Consider the following 26,908-nt stretch of genomic DNA (forward strand, 5'->3'; position numbering starts at 1 on the left):
AAGGACCATGCAACCCTCCAGATGCTGCGGGATTCCCTGAAACAATGGGAAGAAATAAAGGGGGATAGTGAAAAAAGTAGAGAAGTTAACTTACACAGTAACTGTGAATAATAAAGCAACAGAGTTATTAGCAGTCAGAGCTGCTACCTGAAATAGCAGAAAATAGACCTGCGCATTTGCACAAATGCAAATGTGAAATAAAGTGTTAAAAAAAATACTGTTTGGACAATGAAGCAGTAGGATCAGCCCAGTCCTCTCTGCTCATTTACACCCTGTACTCCCTTTAGGTAACCTGAGAATATGGCATGAGATAGAAGTAACACACGTAAATAACAACGTAGGATTCTTAATGTTCCTTTGTAAACAAACCAAGTGTATGGCACGACGTTTGCTTTATTGATTATATAAAACGTTTATTAGGAAGTAAAGTGCTCAGTTTTACAGATCAATACATTCTTGATCATTGTAGAAGACTTGCATAATTAACAGCTTCCTAAGAAGACCAAACACTGTACATTATATTACTATGCAAAAAACCTACCTTTGTAATAAGTAGCAAATTATACTATAATCTAAAGTTGAAAAACAAAATGATTAAAATGTTTGTAACATTTGTCAAGCGGCCATGCGCTTACTGCAAGGCCCGCTGTCAACAGGCACAGGTACCCCATGAAAACCTACTGCACTTCAAGATGAAGTTTGTTATTAAGTAACGACACGTTACAGAAATATACCTCAACGAATACAGCTATGAATGCAGACATTTTCCTTTTCGTAATAAAAATAGAATACAAATACAAGATGAGCTGTGTGATTGAATTTACATGTTGAAATATACTTTTTTAAAAAAAAAAAAAAAACAAACAGGAAACCTATTTAAAAACCATCCTGATAGGCTGAGTTTTGCTTTCTTTCCCCCCAGGAAGGCCCTGCGTCACCAACAGATGACCTCACAGATGACATCACTTCTCCATCACCCTCTGTAGCACCGCACCACGTGCTTTGCAAGCCACAGGCACAAACCTTAACACAAGACGTTCTTCATAACCTTCCAGCCGATGGCTGGACAACTCAAGTTTGGTCATTTGGCCCAAAGTCACTGATTTTTAAGTACATGATTATTTGAAATACTATCTTAGCACTTAGGTAACCCTTCAGCCTAGAAACCCAACATCAATTACATGTTACACACATGTAATTAGCCCACATGCCTCAAAGTTTAGACTGGAAATCATGTCACATAGCAACACACTACACATTTCAGATAAGAATATAAAGACGAGGCTACATATATTTAAATTGCTTTGTATTGTATTTTCTATTTTCCTGGCACACTAGCTGGCCATGAGTAGAGCTAGTGGTTTTTTGGGTTTTGTTTCTTTGGTTTAAAAGTCAGAAATGCCATTTTAACATGGAAAAGCTTTCCTCAGGAAGGTTTCTAAGGTCCAAAAACTTACAATCGAGGGAAGACAGAGCTTGGTCTGAGTGTCTCTGCCTTCACAAATATGCCTTAACCACTTAAACACTGTGCTGTGGGCTGTTTTGGGAAGCTGACGGGGTCTGTTGTGAAAGAGTGCGAATTTCTTCCTAGTACGGGACAAAATAACCCACAGAAAGAAAAAATACCTGACAAGAATCACAACCCATTTTCCCCCGTCATTCTGTTCTCGAGCCAAAGCTACTAAGAAATTCCAGTCTCCACACTGAACTTTCTCCTGCTCCACCTTACATTAATTATGTTTCTGTGCTTATGGTTTCTCATAAACTTAAAAACAGGGAAAGGCATAAAGTCTATTTAGTTTTAGTGAGTCCTCTGGTTAGAGGGAAGTCATTCTGAGGCATTGTACATCCAGGCAATACAGTTGTAAGAACATACGCAAGATGTAGCTTTGCCTAAGCTGTACTCCCAAAGAATGAGGTGCTAATCCCTGGCAATAACTGCTTTTTAAACAAAAAGCACCAACATAACATATATATACTTGGTTAAACGGGCATTTTTTCCTCTATATACCCTACTAATAGCTAAGGTGTTTCATTACGTAGCTTTCCATTTTCCTTTACACCAACTCTAAGTCTCTCAATACAAGACAAGTGCCATCTTCAGGAAAAAAGCGCAACTGACAACCTCCCTCCTAAACTGGCGTGCCACACACAGAAACATTTTGCTGGGCAAACCCACAAACACTTTCTGTAGGAAACAATCTTAATTTCACTGTTGCATCTCCTCTCAAAAAGAAAGCTTCTATGACACAGAAGGCAGAGGAGATTAAATACTAAAAATCGGTGAGTACACTAAAAACTCTTACAGGTAAATACAGACATTGTCAAGATGCTATTAGAACTTGATAGACCACAAGACCAGATTTTTCCCAACTGTCAGCAACTTCTCTGCCCCCTTCCCTGTCACACCCAAGGAAGAGTTAGTGTTTTTCAATTTTGTGTGCTTTTAAAAAAATATATTCTCCAGAAAGTAACTACCTTTGCCTAAGAAACTATAGAATGTTTATCCCTGGAACATTTAGATCGTGAAAACACAGCATTAAAAAATAGGCACTTGTGTAACCAAGCTGAAAATTATTACACTAGTTGGGTGTGAAGAAGCAGTTCTCAAATATTACTTTTGAAATGCTAATGAAATGCAAAACCATGTAACGCATATGGTTTCTATTACAGAATAATGTGATTTACAGTTGTACAAACTAAGCCCACTTTCTTCTGTTTAAAGAAACATAGTATTTCTCAAAAACAGGAAAAAATTAACATCTTAAATCAATTAAAATGTTAGTACACCACGAGTCAGAAAAATAGGTAGAAACTCAAAGTAAAAAAAAGTATTGTTTTATCTCTTTGAAAAGTGTCGGTTCTAATAATGACTAAGACAATAAACTGATGCAATCGTCTTTTAAAAATTGCTTTTTAAAGCACTTAAAATTGTATTTTCCAACAGAAAGCAAAAAACACACAGCCCTTCATTTGAGTGCTCTAGCCACAGCACAGTATTTTGCCTGAAACTTGCTGCCCTCATGAAAGCGTTCCCCATAGTACATGTACAGACACACAATTCTGCCCAGGTACATTTTGTCACACCTGGTTTCCATTCTGTCTCCTGCATTTTCATGTCCAAGGCTGACGGTCTCATTGTTGGCAGCTTGAATTGATACGTGGCTTACGTAGGTCTGAAAAATTACTTTTACCCACCAGATCAGGATGATCACCTCATGTTGGAGAAACCGTGGAGGAATGTTATTTCCTGGCTTAACACTGACCTGAAACATTTCAAATTACCTACAAAATTAATCCTACACATGGATGTTATTCCCCCCGTTTCCTCCTCCCCCATCGATACCATCCGACTGGGAGGAAGACGGCCGAGAGCTCCTGGAACGGGGCTGGCCGTTCAGCCCGAGCGGCGTTCCCAGCCGATGGCTCATTTGGGATGCCGTATCATCCGACTCCCACCGCTCCAGCTCCTCTCGCACGAGACGCTCCATTTGTTCCCTGTGTATTTCGTTGTCACGGCCCAGTCTTTCATCCTGAACAGATTAAAAGACATAAGCTGGAAGCGCGGCTTCCAACCTGCAGCCTAAGAAAAACCCTATACAAACATGGGAAATATTTATACCACCCAAATAATTCCACAGGCTAGTAGAGAAACACAACTCCAGCGGTAAATTGTTTTCTTTCCAGTGATGCAATGCCCAGGCCATCACCTTGACTCATGAAAGCACAATTTGTATCACAGTTCCTAATATTTAAATCCACCTCCAGAAATGTTACCTATACTGAGAAGAGCACACCCACAAGGAAGCCCAAGCTCAAGAATCGAGCAGATTTACAGTCTGGAACAGTAACAGTCAGAAACAGCATACCTGCAACAGGGCAGCTGCAAGTCTGACCTATGTAACCCACCAAGACAGTCCATCTCGCCCACCCCTTAACAGTCCTGTTCCACTGTTCTTGCCCCATCAGGAACTTGGCAGGTTTTAGGGTCCACATAAAAAATGCGTTTGTCCCACTGGCCACTTCCAAAGGGCTCTCAAGAAAGAGAAGGTGGGAGAGGAGGCAACAGAAGCTAGATAAGCCTGGTGACAGAAGTGACCTGCTTCCACTGGCTACACACAATCCCAAAAGCAGCACGGGAGAAAAAGAGCAGACTGCACAGGCCTGCTGGGCTGGATCCCCCTGACTCTAGCAGACTAGTTCCCCCTAACTCTAACTGACTAGTCCATAAAAAGCTTTGTATTGATCCTAAATGACACCAAGGGATGAACAAGCTGCTTCGGCGACTACCGAACACCATGGCTGTCCAGTCCAGGGGTTTAGATGGTGCTCTGCTGTCTCAGCCTGACACAGGCCTGCTATAAGATGGGTTGACATATCTGAAACTTGCATCACGTCCCTCCAGCAACACAAAACTGAAATCACTTGGCCGCTGCCGAAGCACCAATCTTGTTTTTAACCACCGCTCCCTCAACCCTCCCACGAGCAGCAGAAGAAGGAAGAAGTGCTAACAAGAAGTAAGCTACGCAGGTAGTGGCCAGAGAGGAGAGAGCAGGCGCTTCTTACCTCTGTCACTCCATCCAACAGTCTGCCCAACACATCCCTCCTTTTCAGTTTGGCTCTCTCCATCGCTTCAAGCTTCACAATAACCGCGTCGATCTTGGAGACGATACTGCCGATGGAGTGCTCCATGCGATCGACCCGCCTCATGAGTCTGAGGGCAACAAGCGGGAGCTTCAGTGACTCGGACACTTCCAAGTCACATAGAGCGCGTGAGACAGCATTTTAATTCAAGCACACATCTGACTTTCCGCAAATGAGTCCTACTGTCCAGGAAGGGACGAGGTACACAAGAGCAAGAAGATAACACAAGGGCAAAGCAGATAGGTACACATTCCACTCAGTTTTAGGGCATGATCATCAAAACTTGTTGGTTCTAGCTACTCAAGTTCTTCATTCAGCTAGCACTGCTACAATTAAGAGCAACGCCAGCATTTCTATCTATCATTTTAGACAAAGTACACAATCACAAGTAACTTATTAAAAACAACAGCTGAAGTTTTCACTGAACCTACAATAACCTCAAGGTTTTCCTACTTAAGAAAACCAGAAAAGTCTTCTGGCACTAGTGTAGCATGACTATCTTCTCTGTCTTTTCAATGACTGGGTTTTAAGAACAGGTGAGTTTTTTGTGTTGTTGTTTTTGTTTTGCTTTGTTTGTTGGTTTTGGTTTTCTTACTGATTCCCATGAGTCTCTCTAAGGTACCTCCAATTCAGATATTACCTGAAAGCTACTAAAAGGAGTAACTTAAACACCTTAAAAACATAACATTGACTTTTATGAATATTCGATTAATATTCAGAGTTACAGGAAGAACTACTAAATATCTGAAAGAAAAAAATCCACAAGAAAAAAGAATACCATCATGCAGATTCATCCCCCCCAGAAGGATAAACTTACACTTGGAACTCTTCATAGGAAACCCCACTAGAGCTGCTGCCCCTCCTCCTGGAACTGTGTCCGCTGTCTTCATCCTCGTCCTCCTCGGAGTCATCCAGGCTCCGGGGGAAGCTGCGGCTGCTCAGAGGACGTGGCAGAGAGCTCCTGTCCAGGTCCAGATCCTCCTTTGTGAAAACGTAAGCCATAGACAGAGAACATGTAAGGACATTCACCTGTATGAGGCGAATGGAGGTGTCAAAGTCCTCCATCATCTCCTCCTTGCCTTTTTACAGCTCTGCTCAGACAGCCAGAGATGAGAGCAAATGTAAAGCGAAACCAAGAGGACTCTTCTGGGGCAGTAAACCAGTACAAGGAGAAGACTGGCAGATGGTGCTGGTGGAATACCACTCTGAACACTGAGCTCACCCTCTCTTTTTCCAGGTCATCCCTCATCTGCTGATGTTCATGCTCTGTCAGTTCCTGGTCCCCATCCTGGTCATATTTGGTAAATATTGCTTCAATCTCTGCATCCGTGTGCCCCTTCCTGAAAAGGCAGAAAAAACCATTCCCTTACTTTCCATTTTTCAGATGCTGAACAAACTTCAAGTATGAGAAAAACCTTTCACTCTGACCAAATTTTCATCCCCAAGCCAAAGACAGGACTTGAACCTAGTGCTGCATATAAATTCACAACACTAATAATAACAAAAAACTCAGCCCTCACCTTTCATTAGCCAATAGCACGATCCCTTGGATTGCACCCTGCTCCTTCACGGCCATCCCTTTTATACCTCCTTTATTTGTTCGCTTTCCTGCCTGTTCACAAACTCCTTCACTGGCTCTGACATAAACATTCCCGTTTCCTCAAAGGTGTTCGATCTCTGCTTCCTTAGATCCTTTCTCCCCCAAATCACAGCAACTCAAGGTGGTTGGGCCCCAGAGTGCCAAATCCTTCCTCTGGTGTGGGATGCTGCCCCACTGCAGCAACATAAGCCATAGACCAGGGGCTGGAGCTCAGCAGACCTCCTCAGTTATTACTTCTCTTCCACCTCAAACTGACCATGGTTTTCCCACTCTCTTCTTCCCTGGTCCTATGTCATAGTTCAAATTTTCCTTTGTGCAATGCCTGCAGATCCATATGCCCACAGCCCAGAAGGTCAATTGTGTCTTGGGCTGCACCAAAAGGATCGTGGCCAGCAGGCTGAGGTGATTCTGTCCCTCTGCTCCGCTTTGGTTAAACCCCACCTGGAGTTCTGTGTCCAGCTCTGGGGTCCTCAGTACAGGAAAGACACGGACCTGTTGGAGAGGGGTCAGAGGAGGCCACAAAAATGACCAGAGAGCTGGAACAGCTCTGCTGTGAGGACAGGCTGAGAGAGTTGAGGTTGTTCAGCCTGGAGAAGACTCTGGGGAGACCTTATTGTCATCTTAGTACTTAAAAGGGGCCTATAAGAAAGATGGGGACAGACGTTTCAGCAGGGGTGATAGTGATAGGACAAGGGGTGATGGTTTTAAACTAAAGGAGGGGAGGTTCGGGCTAGACACGAGGAAAAAATTTTTTACCATGAGGGTGGTGAGACAGTGGCCCAGGTTGCCCAGAGAGGTGGTGGATGCCCCATCCCTGGAGACACCCCAGGCCAGGTTGGACGGTGCTCTGAGCAACCTGATCTAGTTGAAGATGTCCCTGCTCATGGCAAGGGGGTTGGACTGGATGAGCTTTGAAGGTCCCTTCCAACCCAAACTATTCTGTGATTCTATGAAAAGACAGTTCGCCTGTACATATCTGTTTGTTTACATAAACCTCCCACCAGACACAGGAAAAGCATACCCTTTGTTACCTGCTAACCAAAAGGAAAGTACTTGGCTGTGTTGTCTTTATTCCCACCACCACCACACTCCTGCCACAGCACAGAAGCGAGAGAAACTCGCATCAGAGACTTAATATCACACATCTTTGGGGATACTACTCAGGATAAGAAGTAACATCTTCCTTACCCTTTTAGATCTTGCCGGAGTTCATCAAAATTTAGTTTTCCCCCGCCTTGTCTCAGACTTTCTGAGATGTCATCAACAGTAGTTTTCTTCAGTTTAAGTTTGATCATGGCTTTGTTGTAGCCCTGAAAGAAGAAGTGAAATTTCAGTTTTTTACTTCTCATGAAATGTTAACACTTGATTTCTAATGGTTGTTTTGATTACAAAAATCAGCTGGTATACACGATCATTCAGTGTGTTCCAAAAGTCCTGCAAGAATCTGTCTTTTCCTCCAGTTTATCCATCTTTTATATCAGCATTAAATGGGCAACATACAAATACCTTTGCAGTTAGAGGTAAGGCTTTCATCATTCAGTTTGCACTGCAGGTCAGTAGGAATGGAGCATTTTGTCCCAGTAAGTCAGATCTGGCAGTTAGTGACAGTTAAGTGACAGTTTTAAATGAGGCTGACAAACCAGGAATAACCTTCTGCAGTCATTTTGCTTATCTCTCATCCTTCAGTTGCAGGAACGTCTTAAAAAAAAAAATCCTCATCCCAAGAAAGTAGCACTTTTCATTTTTCTCTGCTCTGTTTTCATAATCAGTTTCCTAGTTTTAAACACTGAATTACTGGTAGGGCAGAGTGTGCGTTCAGATGTTTCTGGTCGTGGCACAGCACCGGATCCATGCCACGTGCACATGTTTTCCCTCAACTGGGAGTCGGGTCAAACTCTGAACTCTGTATTCAATAACCTTACAGGCAGCCGTCCCTGGGAGCTCCCAACACATTATCCAAGAGTTGCCTCATCTTATTGCCTGAAATGAGGTAATTCTGAATTCTGTGACCAAACCAAACAGCAGTTTAGCTTCACCAGTTCAATATTTCTCTGTGTACCTAGACAGACAAGTCCTATGTCGTATTCAGCAGGCGGATCATTCAACACAAAGTCTCATATGACTAAAATACATTGTGATGGGAAGTTTTAATTCATTTAAATAACACTCAGCTCAGATTCATTTCTTTTAAGTGAGAGATGTGTATTTTCATCGGCTGCTGCCAGCTCTACTTTGTACAGTTTACAGAGCATTTTATGGAGTAAGTTCAGCTGTGAGGAACGAGATGTCAAACAAATAAAACTTTTACCTTTCTGATAAGGTCAGACAGTTCCATTTCCGCCTTCTGATGTGCCATATCCGATTTGACTTCAGAGTATGTATCGTTGATAATGGCCAAAAACATGTTCTATTCATGAGAGAAATGAGAAAGCCTACTTAAATATCAACAAGTCTGAGCCCTACTACTCCCATGACCTTCCTGCGCAGACCTATACATTTACTTTTTAAAAGGGGCCAGAAGAAAATGGTGGGCTGTTTAAAAAGCACTAACATCAAGAGTTCGAGATACTGAAATATGATACATTGAAGCCCAACAACTTTTAATCAAGACTGCTGGTTATTAACATAGCTAGAGAACTACTTTCCAGAGACAGTTCATGCCTACACACAGCTGTGGCAATAAACCATGTTCTACCTGCGAGGCCAGACCTACACAGGTAACAACTGTGAATCAATCTAGGCAATACAGCTGGCAACAAAAATATGCGAGAAACCAAGTCTACTGTTCATCTTGTAACAACCAGCACAAACAGAAGGTTCTTCACTAGTTACAGAAGGTTCTTCACTAGTTACAGCTCTGCTTGTATTTCAGGGTAAAGATAAAACCAAAAAAACTTAAAATCTTGAAAAGAGTCTGGTCGCTTGTTCAGACAAAAGAGAAAAAATTGGTCTCACTAACCCTGTGCCAAGCATATAATTTACTCGAGCCATGCTGTGATTACTGAAAGGGTCCTGCGGAACATGGGGTAAACATTGTTGAACTGCAAGCTGGACATTCAAGTCCAGAAAGAATTACTCAATTTACTGGCACGTTCCATGTGCCACTCCCATGCAGAAAAGCAGCATTAACCTCTATTTCCTCATGACTTAAGGAGAACAATCTTCCAGTGCTGTAACTATATGCATTCTCGCCCAACACCAGAGAAGTAAGAGATAATTTGGCTACTGTCTATTTTGCTTTCAGATGCCCAACATTAAGAGCTGGTGTTTTCTACCCATCTTCCCTAACTTGGTTTCCAGGTCTCAGACTGGTCTCAGGGAGTTTACAGCAACATTTCAATCCAGCCAAATTACAGAATGTGCAGAAATTAATAAACATACAAAGTATAATCAGTATTTTGGATAAGCTGCTGTATCTTCAGACTCCAGTGCTTTTCTGCTACCCCTTAGAAAAAAATGTTTATTTCCCTTGCTGGACACTAGCCTCTGCTCCCCTGGATTTTGTGAGGTGCTTCAAAGGAAAACACAAATCTCACTTTGTGTGCTTCTTTGGCCAGAAGGACCCATATATTATTTTCCAGTTGACTACTGGTCCATCCCACTGAACACATAAGATTCTCTGCTTCCTTAGTAATGAATAGCCAAGATGAATTATTCTCCCATCTCCACAAATAATATCTGAGTGCCACTTCTCTTCATCTCAAAGAATAACAAAAAGCCTCATTCAGTAAATAACAGTTATGAAGACAAGGTTAATAAAATCCTGCTTTAACGCTTGCCACCTTATCAGATCACCAAAAGACACAGAGTTCTGGGAATAATTTGAGGATTTCTTGTTCACATAACAGCTTCCATCTGGTGATATCATCAGAAAACAAGATCACTATATATCAACGCTAGTGCCAAACTAACTGAAAACTACAGCCAGATAGAAGATCCTGGTGCTCTTTGCTTCTATCAACACAAAAAAAAAAAAATTTACTTGGTCTCCTAGTTTTCTGAGAGAGAGGTCTCCTCCCTCCACTTTTTGTTATATAAATTGTTAGTAAGACTGTTAATATGAATTCAATACTAACAGAGAGTATACAAACGATGAGTGCCCACTCACAATATACTCACTGAATTTATCACTGCTGATGAATTAGACTCTTCTAGCAGACAAGCTGCATGTTGCCTGCACGAACTAGGCTGTTGTAAATGCAACCAGCCATTCATTAGAGCACTTTATGAACTAGGAGCCTGTATGCAACATTACAGCCACTTTTCACCAAAAGATATGGGCTTGCTGTGTATGCAAGGCAAGCACAATTCAGATTTTAGAAATAAATTAAAAAAATAATAACAAGAATTTTTTAAAAATAAAAATAAACCCAAAACCCAAACAACAAAATGTGAAGCACTATACGGGAATGACAACAAATACACAAAGCAAATCTATTTCAAAAGAAGAAAATAATGAAAGAGTGTAGTGACTGGGGAGGTAAAAGTCAGGCCCCTACGTGAACTGCACACTCGCCATTATCAAAAAGAAAGCCCCCAGTAGCAGCAGGAATCAAAGAACAAAGAGATGCAAAAAGGCATACATACCAAAAGAATGAAGAACATAAAGAACACAAATGTAGTGAAATAAATTGGTCCCAAAATTCGATTAGCTTCTTCAACCTCTGTGAAGTTGAAGTCTCCCAAAATGATGCGGAACTGAGTAAATCTTAAAAAACAAAACAAAACAAAACACATCCAGGAGTTGAGAAAAAACCCACTTTTGGGGCTGTGCAAGAGTTCTCAATGTGTTTCACCCTGACTGACAGGCAGCAGAGAGGTCTGCGCTACTACAGTACTTTATCAGGCACCGCAACAATCAACTCCTCAAGCCTGTCTCTAGGCGTCACCAAACTTGCAGATGCCACACAGACAGAACAAAGCCAGGGTGGTTTCTACCGGCTTTTGGTCATAACCAATAAAAGGGGCAACAAGAAGCAAAGAAAACCAGTGAAGAAAACCCACGTGAAGCTTTAAGACCCACTCCCGTGCCTCTCAGATACATACAGCCCCAACCCTCTCCTTCTAAAGCCACCTGTACTGTGCCAAGGCTAGAGGAAGTTTGGCGTTGTACAGCACCACCAGCATATCTCAAGTTCTTCTGCTTCTCTACGAGAAACATTTTGCAATGCTCTGCCCCAAAGAAAGCGGGCAGGGGAAATCAGTAACTGACCAAACTGATAATAACCTCAGTTAGAATCAGGTTATGTTGTACCAAATCAATAAAGGAAAAACTAGTTAACAAGCCTATACTAAGTCCTCTCCTGGATTCCAGCAGATACAAATTACTAGCTGGCTGTCTAAGATGGACTCCATTTGTGAGACAACCAACTACACACTACCAGGAATGCAGCATTATTATGCATACAAAGTTTCTGTAAGCATTACAAACATCAGTAAGCACATAATCAACCATTCAGCTGCTGAAGACAGAGTTAATGCTCTGTCCAGGAATGTGACCAACTGTTATAAAAACCACGTCACTTCCACCAACCAAAAGTTGCCATTTTTAGCCCGCTGATCTAACTGTAGTATAATTTTAACCTCACGGCGAAGACAGTTTTTAAACTAAAAAGGCTATAAAAAAATGCATTTGCTACTGAGCTACATCGACAGTGATATGTCTGCAGCTTATCTGTTGAGATGAATGTCACAGGATTTGTTTGGTCTCTGATGATGCAAACAAATCCATTTACCAATGTACAGAGAAATTCTTTGCCTTTTTTATTCTTGTACTTACATGCAGTCCTGGAAAGTGCTGAAGTCATCAATTTGAGTGCCAAAGACAAGATAGGCCAACTGAGCATATGCTAAGAAAATAATAAAAAACATAATAGCAAAGCCAATGACATCTTTGACACAGCGAGACATGGTAGTGGATAACTGACTCATCGTTCTGTTGAAGTTAACAAATTTGAAAAGCTGTTAAAAGAGAAAAAACCAACTGTTAAGGACAAGGAAGACAACAATTTCTTAACACAATCATTCTTCAGCCTTTTACCCATGAGATGTGTTACTGATATGACTGGAGAAAAAGTCAGCTAATTTACACTTAGACATAACATCATTTCCTAAAAACACTGAGCTTTGAAATCTAAAGAATATTCTGTGAGAACTATGACTTTTTGTTTGGGTGTGGGGTTTTGTTTAGTTGGTTTTTTCACTCCTCCATTTGGCAGCCTGGCTTCAGAGCAGTGTTACTGAAATGCTTCCACAAGCCTATTCATTTATCTTTATCTTCAATGAAGACGTTGTAGTAATAGCCATGAAGTAGTAAAATGTGAGAAAAGACGGTCTCACAGCTGAACTTGTCTTGAGCAGGTGGCTGGACTAGAGACTTCCCGAGGTCCCCTCCAATGCGTATTATTCCAGTATTCTGCAGTTTACCATTATGTCTTATAATGAGCCACTTTATTTCTTAAATCATGATGCAATAATTAGATGTAACTTTGCCTTATAAAACAATAAGGTTATCAAGCAAGTTAGCTAATCTCTAAGTATCAGTTTGGAGTATCAGAGTGGAAATTCACATACCATTGGTCTGACATTTTTCCCCATCAGAGAGTTTATTAATGGAATGTTCCTCTGCAACTTTTTACATACAGAGGGCAGGAAAATCAGTATGGCCAGAAAGGAGGCAGTAAAACAGAGAAATTAAGTTTAACTAAAGCAGCATATCTAGGTTTCAAATTAATTGGACTAGCTTTACCAACCCTTCTAATGATTCAGAAGTTTTGAATAGATAAAAAGGCGACACTTAAACCAGGCTAGGAAAAAGTAGTACTCAATAAGAATTACTGACTTACCAATTCAGGAACAATAAAAACATTTCTTAATGTCTCTGCTGTGACAAAGCACTCGCGCTGACTACATCTTCTAGACTTAAACAAGGGCTGGCTAAACCTCTGGCAAAACCATAACCTTGTTTTTAATCTGCAAGAAGTTACTCCTGTGCTCTGACTTTCTAGCACGACCAATTTTAGGAGAAACACAACTAAACCTCCAATATATATATAATGTGAAACTCAGAATGCTGCTTGCATTCTAATGTGAGGAAAAGGATGTGTGTTTTGGAGTTACCTTAATCCAGACAAAAAACACAGTGACTGCGGCAATGTTGTTGAATTGCATTTGCCAATATGCCAAAGGTTCAAAATTGGGGAATGAGTTCTGATCTTCCAGCAGCTTCTTCAGAAGCATATCAACAGTTGACATCCTATAGATGCTAATTCCTATAGCTACCACGGAGAGCTGAGTACAAAAGAAACACACAAACACACAGAAGGTGATGAGGATTTTAAAACAACTTGTTTCAGCCACATATGTCAGAAAAAGATATGAAGAACTTAATGTTATTTACAATACTGCCATAATGTGAGCTGTAAGTAAAAGCAAAAATACTATTTGCAAGGTGTCCTGGCTTCAGAGATACACTTCCAATGGGAAAGTAACAGCTAAGGATTGCACAGAACCTAGAATAAATCACAGATACAAGTTTCTCATAGCCCTTCAGGGTTAACCCCTCTGGTCACTGATGACTTTAGCACTTAGGGCCAGGCAGTTGGGAGGGCTGGAGGGGGCCACATTTCACCCCCTTTCACTCAGGAGTAATTTAACAGCCCAGTGGCTGTTGTTTGAGATGGGATCCAAACTAGAATTTCTGGACAGATCGGGAAATACGTTTCACAACAAAACCATTATAGTCCAGACTACAGACAAATAGCCTGGGAGTAAGTTGATTTAGAAATCCTTGCCTTGCCACAGCTGAAGATGATGATGACGGTGAAGCACAGTGGGCTCAGAAGAATGAAGCTGTCACAGAGAAAGAAATGCAAAGAAAAAAGGATGACAACTCAAAAAGACAAAGATGAAAAAGAGTAAATAGGAGGAAGATAGCAGTAGCCAAAAAGGTACTAGATTTTCTCTGAAGTACAGACTGACCAGTACTAAGCCAGAGCAAGCAACAACACAGAAGCTGTAGTTTTATCATACGGGTAAGGTTTTTGTTCTGACCTCTGCAAACGTGCATTTTATTAGTGTAAGTGAACACTTCACCAGGTATACAGTTATAAAGTACATAATCCTAAATTTAAACAATGCCCCTCAGACAAGGTATAAACACAGAATTTGACCCCTTGCGCGAACTGAGTTTTACACTCTGACATGAATGCACTTCACTGCTGTAACAGAGAAGCATCTTATTTCCCAGTGTATAATGAACAGCACACAGTTCATGTAAACATCCTTCTAAATGGTCCTTCATTTACAAAGCACTGCGATGCAAGCATGATTTCTCCAGATTACAGATACTAACTCCACAAATTAAACCTTTGATTCGTCCAAGCCTGAAGACGCAAAACAAGCATGGGACTGGAACTGTTTCAGCACTGTTGGCTTTGTACATTTTTGGTAAGCACAGCTTGATATAAGCCCAGAGAGAATTTACTACGTAGGTTTAAATTCAAAACTCAGATTTTCTGCTATACCAGAATTACTGATCTGCAACACTGTCCACTTAGCCAAGAAAGCAGCCCTGATAGTTGCTAGTGCTCTACAATTTTGAGACACTCCTTCAAACTTGGTTAGCTGCTAAGTACTTTAATACCATATTAAATCTCTTTGTGGTTCATTGCAAACATATTCAAACCCCGGTCCCCTTCCTCTCAATGCAAATCACTACTTTAAAGCAGGCGGTTTTCTTATTTGGAAGCCACTGCAATAGTCTGTATCAGAGACGTGGAAGAAAAACGAGTAGGAGTTTGTTACCTCCCAAAACGGCTGTGCCTTTCTAGATAAAAGCTGTGAAAAAGCACACTGGACAAATACTCTAAAACTTTCATCAAGACACAAAGCTTGAAACCACCAAAGACAGAACAAGCAACACACCGACATGACAACACAGACTAAAACTGTCTTATTCGGACTGAAAAGCCCAACAGTCTATAGTCTGTTATTATCCTTCTTAATGATGGCCCTATCCCTTAAACTCACAACATGAATACGGAGTCATTAACATCTCCCACAAAGTGCTTTTCAGAAAGCAATATTAGCTTTATTATAAAGATTACCTACCACAATGATAAGGATATCGAGGCAATTCCAGAGACTTCTGAAGTAGTGCAACCTATGAATGTGAATTTCTAAGATCTCTTCCACCATGTAATAAAGAACAAAAAGACAAAATGCAATTTCGCAGGCTGCCAGGAAAAAATCAAAAGTGGAGATATAGTGAATCAGCCTCACTGGCTGAAACTGCCAAGACGTAACAAGGCCTCCAGTTGCTGGAAACTCCACTAACAACCTGCATTTAAAAAAGGCAAAGAAAAAATCTCACACAGTGTCAATGAACAGCAGTACTAAAAGATATAAGGTTTTATTTACACAATTATTTCAATAACGTAAACAGGCAAAAGCACCCATATACGATTCAGAGAAGACACTACATAGAACGGAAGGTGCAAACCTGAGTGCTGAAACCCAAAATATTTCAGAAAAGGTGAGAAAACAGAGACAGAAAGACCTGTCCTCATCTGCATCTGTTTCATGCTGTTTAAACTAAAGACTGATGTCATATAGCCACCTATAGGATGGGACCAGACTCCCTTCAGTGGTGCCCAATGACACAATGAGTGGCAACGGGCATAGCCTGAGGCATAGGAGGCTCCATATGAATATGAGGAAAAACTTCTTTCCTTCGAGGGTGCCAGAGCACTAGAAACAGGCTGCCCAGAGAGGTTGTGGAGTCTCCTTCTCTGGAGACATTCAAAACCCACCTGGACACATTCCTGTGCAACCTACTTTAGGTGACCCTGCTTTAGCAGGTGGGTTGGACTAGGTGATCTCCAGAGGTCCCTTCCAACCCCAGCCACTCTGTGATTCTGTGATTTACTTTAACAAGCCAACCACCAGAGAAGTTGTCTGCAAACTGCACCCAAACTGTTGTGGCATCAGGAAAGTCAGAACTGCCTCCAGATGATGAGTGTAGCCGCTATGTGGGGTCCTGCTTCTTTGACAGGGAGGCACATCGCTTCAGCTGTCTGTCTCCTTGGTACAAAACACACACTTTCCCACATCCTCAAAACAAAGCAGTCCGAAGAAAACCGCAGGTCTACAACACACACTGTGCAATTCGAACACTGTCATGGTTCTGTTCATACCTGACAACGCAGAATAGGTTGATGTTTGCATTGTATACAGAGAAATCAATGAAAGCTGCTCTGGTCCCTCTGTCCAGCCACAGGTTCTTCTTAAGGCTGGCGATCTGCACCGCTGTCACTTCTCTGGTCCGTGAAAGGTCCTGGTAATAACCAGCCCCACTGTACGTGGCAATCAAGCCCCAGTGGCTGCTCCCATTCAAATCCTTCTCATTGGTGTACGTCCAACTAGTTCAGCGGGAAGTGAAACAAAGCATGTGAGTTTTTCCACTTTCAACTTACAATTAACAAAACCAGATACCAATAAAACCCAACCAAAAAAACCTCACATATATCAGTTACTTAAAGCAGCTTTCACTTAAGAAGTATTTGCAGAAATTTGTGACGCTTGTACCCTGGAGAAAGAGTTTACAAAGTTCCTTTGACTAGTACAACAAAATTAAGATAGAAAAATGGGTCATGAGTATCTTAATTGTGAAAAGAGAATGCATTGATCCACTCACAAGGAATTTCTGTCCTCAGGGAAACAAAGAAAATTGGCATTTACATAGTTACATTCTACCCCCAAAACCCTTTACTGTTCAACTCTCACACTGTCCTCCTCCAAGAGAGGCAATGCTAGTTCCATCTTTTAGCTAGAGACAACAACTCAAGTGGGGATCAAGAGCACAGAGCTCTCCAAGTTCAGCATGGTTTCTCCATGAGCAGAACTGGCAGCTGCTCTGGATTTATCTGGCTTCAGACAGAACATACGGCAAAGGCAGAGTCACCTCTGCCAAGTGACTCATTGTATAATTCAGCATCACTCGGGTCAGAAAAAAACCATACATGTGTCTACAGAAATACTACTTACGCTGTTCCATTTCGAAGCCCAAAAGGAGCAGTATCTTCATTGGCTACAGAATAGACATCATAGCAGTCTTTGATTTCATCCTTTAAATCTTCAGGTATTGAGCACGAACCATTTCTTACTTTCAGCTGCCGAATGCGAGGCACCCCTAGGAGCAGGTTCTCATAATAAATGAAGCTTTTGTTTTCTGCCCTGGTTTTGTTGTTGTACCACATGTCCCAGTAAAGACCATCCAGCAAAGGGCCTTCTGTGAACTGACGAGGAAGACAGAATTTTAGTTTACATGTCGCCAGCGCTGTTTTTATAGACCTTCATTCTGTGGGTATGTTAGAATTGCAGCTGGTAATTTTTCTAACATTAAGGCAAAGGCCTTACCTTTGAGTGTCCTCCAAAGTGTCCTCCAAAGACACTCCCCAACCTTTCACCACCCTGCCCTACTAGCATTATCTGAGTTCTAAAAACTCACATATTAAAGGCCTACTTTGTTCCATAGCTTTGACATCGAGCACAAAGAGCACAACCTCCACCACATTAGAAAAAAAGAGCCTGCAGATTAAATTTATGGTCCACGAGAGAACAAGCAGATCACAACAGAGAGAGAAAAAAATCGGTTTTAGATCACCTTCCAGAAGTCATCCATGGTAGACAAAGTTTTGAAATCAGTTTTCTCCATTTTCGATACAGGTGTTTCCAGGAAGAGTTGAGACATAACCCTTGTGTGATAGTACATACTGGAACTCACTGTCCCATAAGTCACTGCAAAAGATTTGGTAAGGAGTGAGAGGTAAAGGGGAGGGGAGAGAAGAGAAAAACAAGAAAATTTTAAAAAAGAGTACTTTGCTTGTACTGAATACATGAGGTTGTATTGTACAGATTTTGCACTGAAAAGTTTAAGCTTCAGAACAAAACAAAATCCACACCAAGTAACTGTGATTAAAATGTAAAAAACAGTGAACAATAGACTGATTGGTTTAAAATACTCAACTCTCTTTCCAACGCCTCATTCTATTATTAATGCTTCTACAAAAGCTAAATTCAAGAAAAACAGGGGCAGGATTCAGCAGCCTGAAGAGAGGCAACTAGGGCCTTTTTGGGTGACTCGTGCTATCCAAGGCATCCATAGAGAGCTGGCATGGATGGCACAAGCCCTCAGGAGAAATATGTCCTGCTTGAGCAGATAATGAGGGTCCACCAGGATATTGCGGGGCACTGTGAATGCCACAAGCTGCCCATGGTTAGACAAGGAAACTCCATGCAAGATGTGCGGTGCTCCTAAGAGAATCTCCCTACAGAAATTGTGTGTTGTTACTTTTCCTCACGCTGGGCCAAATGTTTGACTAAGAACCACAGAGCATAAATTACAAAATGACGTATGAAGCTAAGACGGCTTGAGAGCACAGTCTTTGGTGCTGATGCTGTTACTGCCTATAAATATTTAAAACCATTTTATGGCTAAAACTTAGAGAAGCCTGAGAGATTAAGCCTACACTGAACAATCCCCATCAGTTTTGACAATTTTGTAAAAATATTTTATCACATGGAAGAAAATGCGTTTTCTTCAGCAACTGGAGAACAAGAAGTATTTTAATAGACTTCTGCTGTGGCACATGGAATGTGTCACATGATTGTGTAACACCTGGATTCTCTCTAACTACGTACTCTCAAAAAGATAACAGTACAAGAAACGCCAATATCATTTAGCCTGCACTGGAAAGCTCCTTCCTAGGTCATGCCAAGCCACAGACCAGCCTGTCCCACAGTTATTGCTGAAGTGTAAAATTAAAAAATAATAGTACTTGAAAAGATACTAATGAGTTAGCAATATCTGTACATATTTAACACACTATACTTTTATCTTTTTCTGTTACCAAAAATCTTTTTCTCTAGCAAAACAAATTGTGAACAGCCTGACTTTTGCAACTGAAACCAATTTCACTTTAATTCAACTCACTCACTGCTACACCTCTCCAAGCTACAAGCAGCCTTACACTGCTTTCTCCATATACCTGCACTAAGCATTCTTAAATGACCCAGGAAATGAAAAAAAAAAAAAAAAAAAAAGATACTTAGTATATAACCATGCTTGCAGAACAACAACAACGTTTTGTCAATGGTAAAAGGTTCAGGGTTTTGCAGTTTTTTAGTAATTCTACTTCAGACAAGCAATGCAGACTTGCTTTCAGAGCCAGTCTACACACTCAAATCTTGGAAGTCTCCAGCTGTGATCCATATACACTTGACTACACATAGGCTGCAGATGTGCTTAAAACATCCAGTGTCATGCAAACACAGATTATCAGATATTTCTAAGTAGCTAACATTATCTCTGTCTTTCCAGCTACTACCAAGAACTTTCATTCTTAGAATGATCTGTACATAAGCTTGGTGATAAATTTGAAACTCAGTGATTTAATTTAATTAATTAGACTCCTAGATGACTAACTCCTATTTTTCACATTTAACAGTTCTGTTCAGTGATTTTGAAATGCATAGCAGAAGCATCACACACAATGTGGTACTACGTTAAAAAAAGGCTCCCTAAAACAGAATATCACCACCCTGCTTAAAGATTCAAAACTTGTTAAGGCACAGAAAGTTTCAGTATTAATATTTTCAATCTCAAGCAACAATCCAAGCACAGAAACAAGAGAAAGATTTAATTACAAATATTCGTCTCCACACCTGCCCATTAATTCTCCCACATCACTGAAGCCACCTTCATTCTGGAAGCACAAATAGCAGACAGCACAGAAGTAGATGCATTAATGCTGAACGGTACTTACGGACACACAAGACCACAAGGAAAATCACGTACGTAACCAGCTCCCGTAAAACACTTTTCAGGTATCGCTCTCTGCTGGTGTTGCCTTCTTCCATGAGTCTTGTCCCCCACAGACCTTGAAAGGAAAATATATTTAATGATATACACAGATGTCTGATACCAGATATACAAGTGACATAATTAGTCAAGTGGTTAACCCATGTCATGTCTGTGGCAGGTTCTTCTAAGGATTTAAAACTGATCTATTAATAAGTTCAAGCAAGAACAACTTCTTTGGGTTGCCCTTCCGTAAGTACACAAAGACACTCACAGATAGCCATCCTTCAAGAAACGCAGTGTGGTGGTTGTTTGTTTTAAAATACAAAAAGCATTGTCAGATGAATGAAAGTGCACTTTCAGTATCGAATCTTCATTAGTAATCTTCGCTTTCCACCAGAAAGAAGGATACATCAGTCAAACATATTTCTAAAGAAAACAAATCGTAACCGTGCTCTCCCAAATAGGCAAGCCATGTCCAACAGAGACACAGCAGGGATCTTGGTGAGTATTTCCACGACTTCTTTCCTTGCACAACAAAGAGTTATCACTGAAACACTAGTAGTGGCCTAAATGAGCATCCGCCGTCAAACTGGGCAACTGTGTTAGCTGAGCTGTTTCTGCCTGTTAGTAGCTTCACGATATTATACTGGACGTTCTCGAGAAGACAGTGGAACTTTTGAATTTTGGCAATCCCTTCCAAAAACATAACAGAAAAGCAAAAGTATTTTTTTAAATGAAGTCACTAAAAGAAACAATCATCTGAGAACAGAAGACAGTTATTAACCACCATATTTATTTCTGTGCCTAATACAGAACGGAAAAAAAGCTGCTGATGATCAGGTCAGAGCTGCTACCTTCAAGGAACTTCTCTTCATTTAAGCCTAAATAAACCAAGGTGATTTGACCTTAGCTTACAGCAGGAGAGAAAGCATATAAAATAAACATTCACTCTTACAGAAAGTGCCAAACTTCCACCCTTTTCCTTTTCGGATATTTTAAACAGCCAACCTTTTAAAACATTTTTTATGTTCCCAGTAGATGGAAATGAAATAACCTCAAACTCCCTAGGAAAAAAGCTTGGGTTCACCAAACATAGCATAGCAATTTGGAGTCAACTGGAACAGCAACATTATAAAGGTGACAATGAAGCAAGAGTTGCTGCTTTGCAACCATTGCTGCAAGGCTACGACAGGCTAATCTGCTTGCTACAGAACTTCATTTGTTAACTAAGAGACAGGAATCTCCTGCAAATCCAAGGTTTATTCAGGAAAAAAATAATGTGTCAGATGTTTTTAGAAGCCTTTCAGCTACCACATTTTTTAAGCAGTGACCTAACCACGAAGTCAGCTAGGAAACTTCTCTAGCAGGCACAGCACGCACTAATAGTCTTAGCATTAATCTCTTGTCCACACTCCTAAATTAGTCAGCTACAACCTTCACTAGTGTCAGCCCTCAAAACAAGAGAGCTTTTTCAAAGCTGTTCTTTAAGGCTAAGTCTGAAAATTTACAGATAAAGACCGCCACTTTACTACACAGAATGCCAAATCCTCACCATTAGGTCATTTTTGAAGACTGAAACAGGAACAAGAACATCTACAGAGCCACTAATAATAAAGAACTCGATAAATTCCGCTTCTAATACAGCACTACGTTGCACTAGCAACCCTCATAATAAAGGCAGGAAAACATCATGAAAGAGAGGACGAAAAGGCTGGAACAGGCAGTGAGCTGAGCTGGCGAGAGAGCCGAGTCCTGGCTGTCGGCACATTACTCACCAATAAGAAATGAGGCGAGCAGAGAGGCTGCCAGCTCAAATTCTGTCATATTAGAATATTGTTAGGAGTCAGCAAGGAACAAAAAAGTTACATGTGAAGCAAAAAACAGAAACAAAAGAAAAAAACACCAACAAACAAAACCAAACCAAATCAACAAACAAAACCCAACAAACAGTGATTGCTCAATTATCTTTGTGCTAAACGAACTCTGGATTTGCCCACCAGTTAGCTTGAAGCTTTTATTAGATGCCACGTTTTCAGAAGATACATACATCATTCCCCTTTCTGCCTTATTAGAATATTGGTTTAGATGCATTGACAACAGTGGTGCTGAGCAGTGCTGGGCTTAAGGCAATGTCTACTTCAAGCACCAGAAACATTTCCCTTCTAGCCTTGATTAATCATTTTCAGTTCATTCCTTATATAAATTTGCTATTCATGAAGTATTTGACAGAATCTATGCACTTTCACTTATCAAACAAATCTGCAAGTAACACTTCTCTCATGCTCATTCTGTAGCCGAAATGGCTTACCTAAAGAGTATTCAAACTCAGAAGAGTTGCCAAAAAATAATGATAAAATGCAAATGCAAAAAAAAAGGGATGAAATTTCATCTTACAATTAAAAGTCTAGCTTGTCATGTAACACCAGAAATTGAAATCTTTCTGTTTACACACATAAAATGTTATATATACAAACATATACATGTAATATATATATAATGTGTATGTACTTACATATACACATACACTTAATCATAAATCCAAGTTCATAAGGTACAGAATGCACATGAATTCAGACTTACATAAAAATCTTGAGTTCTGAAAGCCCTCAAGCCAAGATACATCTCACTAACTAATCTACCTACGCAGCAATTCAGATGCTGGGGGAAGAAGGGGGCTGAGGAAAGTGGGTGACCCTCAGGCAAAGATGCTTTGTCCCAAACCAACAACAAAACACAGCCTCGCAATCACAACCCTTAGCAAGGTACAATCGGAGCATGTGCTAGTTTGACTCAATAAAAAGGTCATGACGCATTCTTCATGAAAGTAAGGATTAATGAGTGACTGGAAATGATTTATGACACCTCCATTTGACAATAACCAAGAAAACCTTTCAAGAAACACTTCACATCCACTCCTTAGGGTTGATGCACATGAGGACACAGTAGCACCGGGTGACCAAGTGCAGCTCTGAGGAGAAGATTACCTTCCTGGCCTGGCTCTGGAAATGGATCTTGCTCTTATCCATAAAAACTTTTGATTACTTTCTCCTTAACAGAGTTGAAGTGTCATGCTCTCCTCTCCCCCCAGCAGGTGGGATGTTTGCTGAAGACATCTGCAAAACCAGAGGGATTAAAGCTGCTTCACAGAGACTCACGTTAGAATTTGAAAAGAATCCCCCAAAAGAACCTAAAATACAAATAGTCTGAAGTGGCTGAGTTTCTGTTCACTTAGTAACTCCTGTTACAGTTTCCCTCATGGTTGCAATTACCAAAATCCCACTTCTCTAAATCCTCTGTGCAAGCTTTATTTCACAAATGACAGCAAGAAAAGTGTAAGCTGTCATTCAATATTCTTCAGCTGATGAGTGGCAACTTGTTTAGCCACAGTAACAGTATCACTTTTGATATCCACAGTATTAATCACTTGTGTTGAATCCTGCCTAGCAAAATGGAATTTCATTAAATAAATCTATGCTAACTTGCCTCTAAGTCATCTTGAAATAAAACTGACTACTGAGTGTGCCATTTTCCAGTCTTTAAAGATCCCCACAGTTATCCATGAAATGTCAAAAGATCTATTGAATACTCTTTCCTGTGTTAAAACCTCAGTTATCTTTCAAGTGCCCTATATTAATTTCGGGCTTGAAATTAGCCCTTTTCCTATGCAGCCTGCAGCGATCGCGTTCTCCAGCACCCTGCAGCTCCTCCACAGCACATCAGTCACACCCAGGCAGTTACTGTGCCTGTGAATTAATGGCAACAACATTCTCATGGAAGAGCCAGAAAAGGATCTGTCTGCTACAGTAACTTTAGCTACACTTGCCTATAAACACAAAAAGTACACAGGTCAGAAATCAACAGAAACTGTGGATAGTAACCACAGGGACAAGCCTATTCCAAACATTCCTAGAACATGAAACCACGTCTTTTCATTTTAAAGCTAAAAATAGTATACTACCAGTGTACACTGACTGTCTCAAACAGCAAGAGGCAGCTTGGTCCATTATTGAAAATATTTCCTTTTTACTGTTTGTTTGTTTTTCACTGCAGGAATATGTAATTTTGCACCTCTACACACAGCAAACACTTGATACATAGGCTCTCACTAAAAAGAGAACCACACCAGCTGAAAGGATGTATCATGTTATCACATCAAAGACTTCATGGTCCTCATCCATCAGCCTGAAAACAGAAATTTTTAAAAGTTAAAGCTACAGACACACATCAGCTCCCAAACTGGTTATTCTAGCCCAAAGTACATTGTTTTAGGCAGCAGGACAGGCAAGGGATATGAACTATTGATTCAATTAAAGTATTTTACCAAACCTACATTAGAATGGCATCAAGGGGACGGGGGGAGCAAAAAAAAATCTGGCTGATGGACTCTCCCTCTGTGAATACTCTGACCTTTCACAAACCACGTTATTAATCTCTGCATTCAGGTTCAAAATGGCTCAGAAAACAGCACCGAAACCAGTCCTGGTGTGGATAATCCGTTTTGATAATTATTGCAGAAACCACAACTGAGATGAAACGGCAGCAACTTACGTTGGGGTGTACAGTTACCACGAAGGCACTCTCACACTTCATGTTCAGACACCACTATTTTTCACCATAGTTAAAAGCATATACAGGAGGTTCCCTCATGGCAACAACTAGTGCGAAGGGAGCATCTGAACAGCCTACTTAGATATGAATTTTTATAAAAGGACTTGGCTTTCTCCCTGTGAAGCAGCTCCTTTCCTAAGCGTTTATGCATCTCAGTGACAGACCGAACTAAACACACCTTTGAAGACTCCAAACAGAGCAGTGTCACTTCATGCATAACAAATAATTACCACTGATTTTTCCTCCTGACCATTCTGGTCTCTTGGTATGAAGTGACTTAGTTCATTGAACAGTCTCCCAGTAAAATCTGCTGCAAAGATAACATGCTCTATTCCATACTCTCTGCAAGTCTGATTTACATCCAAGCAAAACACTGCAATGAGCAAGAGGGCTTTATTTTGGTGCGAGACAGCTGAAGTCAGAGAAATCACTATAGCGAATGATTTCTGAACGCACATGAAAATCAAGGTGAAGACATATAGGACATACAATAGCCTAATTTACAAGTCCCTTCTTAAAATCAAGTTTGTTCTGACAACTCTGCCGATGCTGTGCCAGCCAGTAACAGTACTATCTATCATTTCAGAAAATTCATGTTTTAGAAGAAGAAACCTTGTTTTCTAAATATGGTTTACTTTTCCTGCAGCTCTGTAACTACACAGACTTTGTCTGACACTTAAACCCTATGTTCAAAACCTTCACAATCTGATGCCGACATTTCGAGCTTCTCTGAAAAAGACGTGAAGCTTCTCACGTGTGCTCCCGCAACCTTGATTCTGAAGAACTCCCGTCCATCATTTGCTCTGCTGTGTCAAATCAATCCCTGTGCAGGGCCGGCTCAGCAGAGTTAATGCAGTAAGCTTAGGACAACACTCCAAATGCTCATTTGATGTGGTCCCGCTTATGCTTCAAACTATGTCCCCAGTCACCAGCTGCACATCAACAGGCAGCTCTCAACAACTGAGGGCAGCTCTCAACAACTGAGGGCAGCTCCAAGGCCATGCACAGTACTGCAAAATGAATATAATCATAGAATCATTGAATGTCCTGAGTTGGGAGGGACCCACAAGGATCATCGAGTCCAGCTCCTGTCCCTGCATATGACAACCCCACAGTTCACACCATGTGTCTGAGGGTGTTGTCCAGTGTCTTCTTAAATAAAACACCTTGCCAGCAACCTTGGTCTAAGCACAGACGCTGCCCTTTCACAGGACAGAGGGTGCTGAAAAAGAGAGCAAGAAGACAAGTATTCTGCTCCAGTCCTCGAAAGACCTGGTGCTGGGGGTCAGGAAAGACACATGCATCCAAAAAAACTACTCAGGAGGTCTTGCACTGAAAGCTGCCGGGGCTCAGAGGGCCAGAGAGCTCTGTGCTCCAGAGGAGAGGAAAGAGAGAGGTGTGTGTGTTCGGCTGGAACCGGGACAGAGATGGGTACGTGGATGGGCATGAAGACGTGGGGACAGGGGCACGGCCGGGAGGTGGGAAAAGAACACGGGTGGAGGAAAAAGAGGACAGGTAGCAAAGGGGCGGGCGGAAGGGAGGGGACGACAAACAACTCATGGACGCTCCTCTGGGCGACCGTCTGCGGGAAGAGGCAGCCGAGCCGCAGGAGCCCAGCGAGACTCGGCGCCCCGCTCGGGGAGGAGGGCCCGGGGCGTGAGGAAGGCGGGATGGGGGCGCACAGGGTCTCACCTCGCAGACGCCGCGCCAGCCGCTTGGCCCAGGCCGCCCGGTGGGGCGCGGCGCCGTCGGGCGGTCCCTGAGGCCGGCCCGGAGCCTCCGCCCCGCCGCGCCCCGCCGGGAGCCGCCGCTGCCGCCGCCCGCCGCCCTGAGCCGCCGCGCCGCTGCCCAGCGACGACGAAGCGCCGGCCGCGGGGCTGCCCCACTCCACGTCCATCTCCAGCACCGGCCTTGCTGCCGCCGACTCCTCCTCGGGCTCGAAGCCCGGGTTGTCCCGGCTCCAGGCCTGCCGCGAACAGGCGGAGAGCGGCGGCGACGGCGGGCAGGAGCCGGCCCGCGCCGCCTCGCCCAGCCGCTCCAGCTCCAGCTGCTCCCGCCCGCGGCCCGCCATTAGCCCGCCGCCGCCGCCCCTTCCCCTCACTGCGGCGGCGGCCCGGAAAGCCCGGGGCACGGAGGGAGATGGAGCTGTCCGACGAGGAGCGGCGGCCCGGGCCTCCCTCACTCGGCCGGGC

The 26,908-nt window shown here is 42.0% G+C and overlaps 1 protein-coding gene across 1 annotated transcript; it reads right to left on the reverse strand.

Moving 5' to 3' along the window:
* Positions 1-399: 399 nt before the first annotated feature.
* PKD2 (polycystin 2, transient receptor potential cation channel) lies at positions 400-26,908 on the reverse strand. Its single transcript, XM_065634326.1, has 15 exons — positions 26,409-26,908; positions 20,071-20,184; positions 17,910-18,043; positions 17,291-17,541; positions 16,441-16,665; positions 15,356-15,584; positions 13,364-13,534; positions 12,024-12,205; positions 10,832-10,952; positions 8,553-8,651; positions 7,433-7,554; positions 5,867-5,984; positions 5,462-5,625; positions 4,567-4,714; positions 400-3,533 (listed from the first exon to the last, which is right to left on the reverse strand). The coding sequence occupies exons 1-15, from the start codon at positions 26,785-26,787 to the stop codon at positions 3,300-3,302; spliced, it is 2,691 nt and encodes an 896-aa protein (XP_065490398.1). The 5' UTR covers positions 26,788-26,908; the 3' UTR covers positions 400-3,299.

Source organism: Caloenas nicobarica, chromosome 4, assembly GCF_036013445.1.
Source record: "Caloenas nicobarica isolate bCalNic1 chromosome 4, bCalNic1.hap1, whole genome shotgun sequence".
Classification (NCBI taxonomy): Eukaryota; Metazoa; Chordata; class Aves; order Columbiformes; family Columbidae; genus Caloenas; species Caloenas nicobarica.